A 10,945-nucleotide genomic window follows, 5' to 3' on the forward strand; every position below is an offset into this window, starting at 1 on the left:
TAAGGCGGGATAAACTTGAATGAGTTCGCGAACCAGCATGATTGGACCATGGGAACGGGGTTTTAAGGGGGTTTTATGGGGTCAAAATTGGTTTTTAAAATTTTTTACCTTCTAAACACAAAATTTCTCCAGACCTTTTTAAAGAGCTAAAAAAACAAAATAATTTTGAATATAAACGTTTTTTTGTACAATTATTGGTTACGGAGAAAATTAAAAAAAAGTTATTTTAAAATTCCTATGTTATTCTTATGAAGTATATTGTAAAAAGTGTTGTAGTTGGCTTGTTTATGGATATATTTTGATCAAACATGGCGGATTTATATATTTCATACTAAGCTATTGATATTAAAAAAAAAAAAAAAAAACACTTTATTAGCTTTTCCTGTAGCAGCTAACCTAGGTACTCGTTAAACATAAATGTTAGGGTTGCTGCGGTGGGGGTTTGTTTATTGTAATTTTTTAATTTCTTTGTACTTTTTTTAACTTGCAAGTAATTCTAGTATCAATTATGTATCCGTTTTTACAATTTTTTCGTATCTCCCCCCAGAATAAGTTCTTAAACTACAAATATTTAGCTTGTATTCTTTTCACAGATGGTTTTCTCTACCCTGGTATCAACATTAATATGTTTTGCTCAAAATAATCATGTTATTACAAACTAATCTTATATAGCTTTTTAGTTTTACATGAAAATTTGTCCTGTCTTCTTTTCCTCCTCGTGTTTTTTTATGTGTTAACTTAAATCGGATATGTAGACAGCTTTGAAAAGCATGTACGAATTAAAGACAAGACATTTTATTTTATATAAATTTATATTACAGACTGCTTTACCGACTCTGTTTATATTGTTCTTTGCACAGCAGTAGTCTTCGTAGTTCAGCAAGTATCCGCGAGAATACGCCACCAGCCAGATTTCTGGGTTATTGTTGTTGCACTTTTTATATTTTTAGGAAGAAAACTTTATTCTACTAAAACAGCTGTTATTATTTATTTATAGTGAATTGCATTAATATATATTGTATTAATTTATTTATAACTCATCTATACAAAATACTTAATTTTATTTGCACAATTAGCAGTTTTCATTAAATAAAAAGCCGTTGTTTAAATTATTTTTTTAAATAACGGATTTTTAATATAAACATATGAATCAAATAGTTTTCTTACATTTCATGGGAGTTTTTAAACCTACGGAGTTAGAGATCTAAAAAGTATTAAAACCTTCTCATACATGGATACAATTATAAAAACCCATTTTCGTGAATTTTTCATCTGAACCGCATTTTTGGGAATAGTTGTCATAATACATTCACAACCACATTAAAGGATTATTGTTTAATATTATATTTTAAAAGCTGCATGAGCCAAGTTCAGTTAAAAATATCATAAAAACATTTTAGCGAATTTCCCTATAGGGAAGTAGCTATTACCGTAGGTCTCATGGTAAGACTTAGGCCCGGGACCGATTTACTTTTTCATTTTGATGTCCCCAGAGGCCAAAAACACCACTCGTTCAAATTTTTATATATGTATATATATATATATATATATATATATATATGTGTGTCCGTGAACACGATAACTTGAGTAATTGTTATCCGATTTTGATGAAATTTGGTTTGAAGGTGTAAGGCGGGATAAACTTGAATGAGTTCGCGATCCAGCATGATCGGACCATGGGAACAGGGTTTTATGGGGGGTTTTATGGGGTAAAAATTGGTTTTTCTCACTTTTGACCCTCAAAACACAAAATTTCCCAACTTTTCTCTAAACCGTCTTAAAGAGCTTAAAAAAACAAACAATTCAGTATATCAAAGTGTTTTTTTACGGTTATTGGTTACGGAGAAATCTAAAAAAATGGTAAATTTAAAATTCCCATGTTATTCTTATGGAAAATATTGTAAAATGTTGTAGTTTGCTTGTTTATGGATATCTTTTGATCAAACTTGGCAAATATATTCATTTTATACTAAGCAATAATTATTTTACTTAAAACACACACTTTATTAGTTTCCTTGTAGCAGCAAACCTAGGTACTCGTTAAACCTAATGTTATTTAAATAGATCAATTGAAAATCAATTCAGCCAAATGGAAATTCGCTTAGGCGTCAGGTTTGCTGCGGCGGGGGTATTGTATTTTCAGGGTTGCCTTGTCTTTGCTTAAACAATAATAATAATAAATACACACAACATGCACATTAAGGGGTATACACTTCCATATCTGTTGGCACAAACAACCGAATGAGTATTGTAAGGAATAACGTTTGGTTAGTTTGGTAAGATTAAACCTAACCTAAACCAAACGATATATCAAATTAAACAATCGAATAATCAATATTACTCATTTGGTTGTGCCAACAGATATGGAAGCGTTCCCACATTAAGTAGCCTATAGTACGACACTATAAATTTAATAAACTTAAATGAAAAAAATAACAGTACCCTATAACTTATAAACAATAGAATAACTTAACCGTAAAACACTGACAGCATAACTTAGCAATATGATGTTATTGATATTAACTTAGACTATAGTACCATATAGATTTTATATAAATAAGCTAATCTAAGTTAATTTGGTTCTAACATTCTGATATAAAATTACCTCTAAAATCTAACTTAAGTTGACTTTTATGAAGAGTAGGGTGAACCCTCATTTGAAGCGAGCAAATTTCAATAACGATACCTATGTCAGTTTTATCAGTAAAAACATGGTAGCCTAGCTCTGTTAGTATATAGCTGCAGTAGCGCGGTTACTGCATCAGGTAGTCAGACTAAAACCAGCCTAGTTCAGAGCATTAGAGATTGTGATCCAATTGGACCCAGCTGTTCCTGATCATTGGGCTTTAAATAAATGATCCTGGCTAATGAAACAGCTGATCTTAGTCAGTAACAAAGCTACACAGATCATCACACACCATTCTACACTCATCCTTCACTCATATTTGGGTTAAAATACGCACCTGAGTGGCGTCCCCATCTTAATGATTGATAATTGATAATTGTAGGAGATTGATTGTAATCCCAAAGTTAATGCTTACCTGCTCTCCTTCATGACAGTGTACAGATATAGGCCTAAGTTCAAAGTTATTCTTTTTCACTTACGATAATAACAATATCATCTGTAAAATGTTTAGGCCTAACATTCTTGTAAATTAAGAGTAGGCCTACTCATAACGTCTGGGTAAAATTTAGTAGGTACTGTACTTTCTTAATTAAAAAACCTCTTAAAATACTCTTAGTCCGTACCTTAAGAAAAAAAATTAAAACAATGGGGGTAATTCAATCATGATCCATTTATTGAAAGAATGGCATCACAGTAGGTTACTTGTTGTTTAAAGTGAGTAATGCTGCACGACATACAACCCAGTAAAGATTCTTGGTTTCATTCCATTTTCTTCTTATTTGGCAACGCCACTTTGCCACTAGTCGCCTCCCCCCCCTCTGGCCCTCTTAGTCAATTAGTAAACTCTTGTCATGTGTTCAATTCATTGTCACTATGGACCTACACTAATCGTTAAGGGCACTTTTATTAATTTTTCATTATCGAGTTTTAGACAATGTTTATCTTGTTACAACTTAAAGCAAAAATTTTTGTCATGAAAGCAAAACTAAACATATAGCCTACCAATCTTTGACTCTTGCTGATGAATTGCGGCTTTTTGCAGTAGTTAAGAGTCTTCCGTAGTGGAAGCCATGTTGGATTTCTTCCCCATAAGAACAATGTTAACTTTGGGTCCAAATATCTCATCAGCAAATTGTCATATAATTATGGATAAAAAGTTAAATTTAAGGAATTGCGGTCCTCTAGAGATTGACGTTTTTTATTTCACAATTTTTAATTTTTATAATGAATAATTGATTATTAATTAGCTTAAAATTAAGCTAATTATTGAAAGGAAATGAAAATGGATTTTCAAAATTCAAAAACCTCAGTCACAAGTCTATTATGTTAAAAATACAAATTATAAATTTCAAAGCTATATCTTAACAAATAACGCCTTTACGTGTCCACAAATGATGCAATTCTAACATTGTTCTTATGGGGAAGAAATCCAACATGGCTTCCACGGAAGACTCTTAAGTGAATTATAAATTTACTAAATAAGTTAGCCTATTTTTCAAATCAAATCATTTATTTTAACCATTTATCAAAACCAGGTAATAAGCCAAGTCAAGACAATAGTATTATTTAGGAAAGGTTTTACAATGTAGTTTTACAATGTTAAAAAACTTTGACAAAAAATAGCAGGAGTTGTCCAACAAGCACAACTGAATTCCCTACTGGAACAGGTTTTCTGGGGGCCTTTTCAGGCTTGCTGGTCAGCTGTTAAACATAGTTAAGTCAATAATGGGAGCAGTTTAAATAGACTTTGATAGTCTACACCTAGGGACATCTAGATTGTAGCTATTTCTAGTTTCATATTTATCTTTTGAACATAGGTACAGTTTGGTTACCACTTATATTTTTGCCTTAATACTACAGAGACATTTCAGAATAGGCTATACAAATTAGGCCTAGTAACTGTAAACAGGGCCTGCTAGAGAGTCGGGCAGGGGGTCAGAGCCCCGGGGCTCTCAAGGGGGCCCTGCCCAATCTCTGTACATTTAAGTAAAAAATTTTTGTATGGTTTTTCAGTTCACTAAGTAATTTTTGACATAAATTTTTTAATTAAGTCTTGACTGTGAATAAAGTTGCAACTGTGAGCACGAAAATTAATCAAACTACCAAGCATTTCATATATGGTTATTTGTGTAACAATACGGCACGGAGGCAGCTGGATACTAAATCAGGAAAAGAAGGGGCTCCTGCCAGCTCTGACTGTGAGGATTTTGAATTTCTTGAACAAAGGCTTTCAGTGTTCTAAAGGAACTAAGCTAGCTAGAATCCTGAGTTTTTTTTTTAAGTAGGACTCCCTTCACAGAAGGGGATGGCCCATTTGCAATGTGGCTATTAAAAAATGCAAAATACGATTGTCTTTGTGTAACCCAATAAGTTGCTAAATCAAAATTGTGGCTTTTCCATTTTAAGAAAAATCTGTCCCCGAGGGTTTGCACGGTAATATCAAGAGTGAGTGTATGGTAAAATATTTGGACAATGTGTTAAAAAATATCTAGGCTAGCCTATATAAATAAAGACATTTCATTTACCACCCATTTACCAACATGATCAGACATGTTTTCAGTCATACTACATTAATATTTATCCACAGAGAAGTAATATAAATTATACATTATATTACTTCTCTGTGATTTATCCGATAGTTAGCCTAGCTGGAGAGGATCCAGGCTTCAGACATATAATTTTATTTTTTATTTTTAGGATTATTAGTTGTTATACATACGACACGTTTATTACATTGAATGGGTTAAAAAATTATAGTTTTCAAAGGTTTAAATTTGAAAATAAACAAACAAATATTTAACCTATACCGTTATCAATAGTTATAGGCTACCCAAAATGTTTTTAAATAATATCAAGAACATTTAGTAAAATTTTGGACTTAAACAAATATTTAGCTGAGATATTTCAACTTTCTGTTACAAAACACTAAATTAAAACATTGTGGATAATCACAATAGAAGCACCACTATCCTGCCTCCATGGGCTTGCAGTAGGCCTATCATAGAAAAATTTATTTTAAAACATAAAAACCTTATCAGATTGCTACTAAACGTATATTTTCTTATTCAGAAATAACCAATAAACATTGAAATAAAATAAAAATAAAATACAAATTTTGGCAGTTTTTTAGCGAATTTCCCATATAGGGAATAAGCTATTACCGTAGTACTCATGGTAAGACCTGGATGCGGGACCGATTTTTTTTTCGTTTTGAGGTCCCTAGAGGCCAAAAACACCATTCGTTCAAATTCATATATATATATTTATATATATATATATATATTTATATATATATATATGTGTCCGTTAGCACGATAACTCAAGCAAAAATGATCCGATTTTGATGAAATTTGGTACAAACGTGTAAACCTACGTTTATTCGAACGAGTTCGCGATCCAGCATGATCGGTTCATGGGAACGGGGGTTTATGGGGGGTTTTATGGGGTAAAAATAGGTTTTTCCCATTTATGACCCAAAAAACATAAAATTTTGCAATTTCTTTCCAAACCATTTTGTAGAGCTTAAAAAAGCAAATAATTTAGTATATTGAAGCGTTATTATGCGCCTAATGGTTACAGAGAAAATTCCAAAAAATTGTAATTTTAAAATTCCCATGTTATTCTTATGGAGAATAAGTAAACTGTTGTAGTTTGCTTGTTTATGAACATATTTTGATCAAATTTGGAAAATGTTTTTATTTCTTACTACGGTAACTATTAACATTTTACAAAAAAAAAAACAGTTTTACCCTCCCTGATGCAGCAAACCTAAGTACTTGTTAAACTAATTCTATTAAATCGGGAATAAATGTTATATTTTTAAGTAGACATTTCAGTGTACATCCAATCAGTCAAATGGAAATTCGCTTAGTCTGCAGGTTTGCTGCGGCGGGGGTATTTAATCATTTAAAGAACACTGAAAAAGGTTCATCGACAATAATGTTCTCGTTTTCCTGTAAAGGCAAACAATATGAGATTATGTTCGTTGCAGACAGGCAGGAAAACACACAAACAAATACTCTGATCAAAAACACATTTGTTCTGGTTTATCTATGGGATAAAATGTTATAAGTTAAATACTACATATTTAAGCTTAAAACAGAAAAAAAATTAATTTATAGATAAACTGACAGTAAATTATTTATTTTTCTGTATTTTCAATAGAAAATTGGGTAATATTAAAGAAATCTTATTTTTATTCAAATTTAGGCTAATTACTAGATCCTTGTGTACACTACTTCACGTACGACCGTTTATTAATTACTAAAAATCACCTTTCATAACTTCCGAGAGAGGTTATGTTTCCGTTAATAACCTCTCTTTGCCACTGATTGTGATCCAGCCAATCAATCAATTCAATTGGTCTTAACAGCTGACAAGTTGACGTTTGAAGTTTTGCAATTTTACTTCTTTTCTCTCAATCCTTTAACCTCATTGGACCAAACTTGTACTGTTAAGTTACAAAAGAATACTGTACAATAAGTAAACAATACTGTAAAGTGAATCTTTTCAATTCAAAGAACTGAATTTTAAAGGCTACTTTAAAAAACGGCCATAGGTAAAATTATAAACGTATGTTTTTATCACAGAATTAGATATATTTACAATTCATTCCTCAACGAAGTAAACATTTTGCATCAATGGGCGTATTTTGAAAATACGAAATTATAAAAAACAAAAAATAAAATTAATATAATAAAAAATTGAATCAATAGTTATGAAATTATATATATCCATACATATATATAATTTCATAACTATTGATTCAATTTTCATGAAAGTGTGTGTGCATAAAGATTATGTCAAAACTGCTAACAAATCCCTTTTTTTAAGTGTAATTTTATATGGTTTGAGGCTATGGGGCTGTGCACCAGATGTAAAATGTGTATTGCTACTGCAAAAGAAAGCAGCGCGTCTGCTGGCTGATGCAACGTCCACAGATCATTGTAAGCCCATTTTTGTATCTGAGGGCTTGATGACATGTTTTAGCTTATATGTATTTGTGTGCCTATTAAATTTAAGAAGTAAGATAGACAATGTTAATTTGAGAGAGGATTTTTATGAGCATGATACTAGATCTAAGAACCTTTTTGATGTGCCATTTGTTAGATTAAGAAAAAGTCAAGTTCAACACAGCTTATTAAGTTTAAGATTTTTTAACAGACTCCCATGTGAAGCCCGAAACCAGAATTTTTCAAAATTCAAAACCAACCTCAGAAACCTTTTATTGGCCAACCCACTGTATTCCTGGAATGATTTTTTTAAATATACCAGCAGCATCCGTAAGTACCTATTTTTATGTTTTTTACCTATTTTTAAGTTTTGACTCTTGATATGTGATATTATTTGACTTGCATGTGTAATTAGACCTTGCATCTTTATTTTTGTAGTTGTGAACATAAAGTTATTATTTATTATTATATATTTATTTATTTATTGTAGAAATTTTGAGAGTTTTGTAGAAGCGTGTTGATTGATGTTGAATTTGCCTTGTGAATGCCTTGTGATCATTATGCCTTGTTTAACTGACGATTCCAAATGCATGTAATTGTGACAAAAGGAAAATAAATATTCTTATTCATATTAAATAGGATGGTTTAATATTGGTTATACGGTTTTACAAGAGAGAAAAATCAATTCGGGTGGCTTAATGGTTTTTACACCCAATTTGATGCTGTATTTGGACTGACTGCTGTGAAAACATGACACATTCTGCATTGAATGATGATCAGTATTTACTAATTACACACCATAAATATGCAAAAACGATCATAATCTATCAGATAATGTGCGTTTGCTTTTTGTGGTCTGGCTGTAACTTTTGACTATTAATACACTATCGTATTGTGAACGAGACATTTCTTTCTCACAAAAAAAGTTTTAGCTAGTATTAATCATACTTCTTCATAGTTACTAAATTGTTTGAATTTTGGCACTAAAGAGTGGAGCAGAAATTGCTCTCATAAGCCACCAATATGATTCATAAAGCGAAATATGGTTTGGTGTTTATAATATGATGTGGATTTGAGTATTCTAGTCAGTTTATTCGGTTATTTGATACTTGTGGTCTGATTTTGATCATTTCGATTGTTTTGACTATTGATGTGCGTAATAATGTAAAGTTAAATTGCATTACAATTTAAAATTAATCGTATTAATTGAATTACTTCCTTATATATTTATCATATTTTTAACTGAATTACATACTTCTGTTTAGTTTCTTTCAAAGGGCGTTTTGTAGTTACTATTAAAAATAGTTACTAAATAAATAGTTATTTGTGTAACTAAGGCAATTTGCACTCGAGTTACACATTATATTTTTCGTACAGTTACTATAAAGCATATAAATAATAAGTCTTTCAAACACTGTACAATACGTTTTAAGGTTAGGTTTGTGACGAATTTTCGGAACGGAGCGGATTTGCAGCTTGCACACTTGTCCTGGATAGCAAAGTCGTAGCTGGGTTTTTGATTCCAAGGGTCGATGTTAAAAGGAGTGGGAATTGGCTCAGAATATTGGCAATGAATCACAAGATTCCCAAATGGCCCTGACTCATCACAGCCAATTGAATAAGCTTGGAATGCTGGGATTTCTCTAGCACGTGAGACGGGTTGCTCGGATTGCTCTAGCACTCAGGACGGATTGCTCGGATTTCTCTAGCAATAGGAATAGATTGCTCGGATTGCTCTAGCAATAGGGACGGATTGCTCGGATTTCTCTAGCAATAGGGACCGATTGCTTGGATTTCTCTAGCAATAAGGACGGATTACTTAGATTTCTCTAGCAATAAGGACGGATTGCTCGGATTGCTCTAGCAATAGGGACGGATTGCTTGGATTGCTCTAGCAATAGGGACGGATTGCTTGGATTTCTCTAGCAATAAGAACGGATTGATTGGATTGCTCCAGCAATAAGGACGGATTGCTCTAGCAATAGTGACGGATTGCTTGGATTGCTCTAGCAATAGGGACGGATTGCTCGGATTTCTCTAGCAATAGGGACGGATTGCTTGGATTTCTCTAGCAATAGGGACGGATTGCTCGGATTGCTCTAGCAATAGGAACGGATTGCTTGGATCTCTCTAGCAATAGGGGCGGATTGCTCGGATTGCTCTAGCAATAGGAACAGATTGCTTGGATTTCTCTAGCAATAAGGACGGATTGCTCGGATTGCTCTAGCAATAGGGACGGATTGCTTGGATTTCTCCAGCAATAAGGACGGATTGCTCGGATTTCTCTAGCAATAGGAACGGATTGCTTGGATTGCTCCAGCAATAAGGAAGGATTGCTCGGATTGCTCTAGCAATAAGGACGGATTGCTCGGATTGCTCTAGCAATAAGGACGGATTGCTCGGATTGCTCTAGCAATAAGGACGGATTGCTCGGATGGCTCTAGCAATAAGGACGGTTTGCTAGGATTGCTCTAGCAATAAGGACGGATTTTAGGAGAGTGCACCTCCTATGAAGTGTCCTGGGCCACTGCCCGGGAGCGAAAGAGACTGAGGTCCCGAGCTGCCGCGGTTTTATGCGAAAATCTGGTCCACCTGTTGGGGGAAAGTCGCGCATGCGCAGGAGTGCGTTTTTTCTCAGTTGCAACCCAGCTGTCATGGAGAGCTTATCGGTTCCTAAGTTAACATAGACACAAATAGGGATTGGAATTGGGGTTATGTTCGGCGGATAGGATCAGGAACTGGCATAATGGTATTGGTATCGATAGTTTCGGGCGGCGGAAGGAGATGTGGGGCGGCGGAAGGAGATGTGGAGCGGCGGAAGGTGCTCTTGGGCGGCGGAAAGGAGTCGTAGGGTAAGGAGATGGGCGGAAGTCGTGGCGGAAGGATAGGTAGGGCAGCGGAAGACGAGTTGAGGCGGCGGAAGTTGACTAGGGGCGGCGGAAAGGAGACGTGAGGTAGGGAGATGGGCGGAGATCGTGGCGGAAGGATCGGTAGGGCAGTGGAAGGCGACGTAGGGCGGCGAAAAGGAGATGTGAGGTAGGGATATGGGCGGAGATCGTGGCGGAAGGATCGGTAGGGCGGCGGAAGGCGACGCAGGGCGGCGGAAGTTGACTAGGGGTGGCGGAAAGGAGACGTAAGGTAAGGATATGGGCGGAAGGATAGGTAGGGCAGCGGAATGCGATGTGGGGTGGCGGAAGCTGACTAGGGGCGGCGGAAAGGAGACGTGAGGTAGGGAGATGGGCGGAGATCGTGGCGGAAGGATCGGTAGGGCAGCGGAAGGCGACGCAGGGTGGCGGAAGTTGATTGGAGCGGCGGAAAGGAGACGTAAGGTAAGGAGATGGGTGGAGGTCATGGCGGAAGGATAGGT

The 10,945-nt window shown here is 34.8% G+C and overlaps 1 protein-coding gene across 1 annotated transcript; it reads right to left on the minus strand.

Moving 5' to 3' along the window:
* Nucleotides 1–10,309: 10,309 nt before the first annotated feature.
* On the minus strand, nucleotides 10,310–10,930 carry LOC128984734 (uncharacterized). The gene has a single exon (XM_054404076.1). It carries the CDS (start codon nucleotides 10,928–10,930, stop codon nucleotides 10,310–10,312), a length of 621 nt encoding a protein of 206 aa, XP_054260051.1.
* Nucleotides 10,931–10,945: the final 15 nt, after the last annotated feature.

The sequence above is a fragment of the Macrosteles quadrilineatus genome, unplaced genomic scaffold, assembly GCF_028750875.1.
Source record: "Macrosteles quadrilineatus isolate MER2022 unplaced genomic scaffold, UCM_ALF_1.0 Scaffold_2__2_contigs__length_208266976, whole genome shotgun sequence".
NCBI classification, from domain to species: Eukaryota; Metazoa; Arthropoda; class Insecta; order Hemiptera; family Cicadellidae; genus Macrosteles; species Macrosteles quadrilineatus.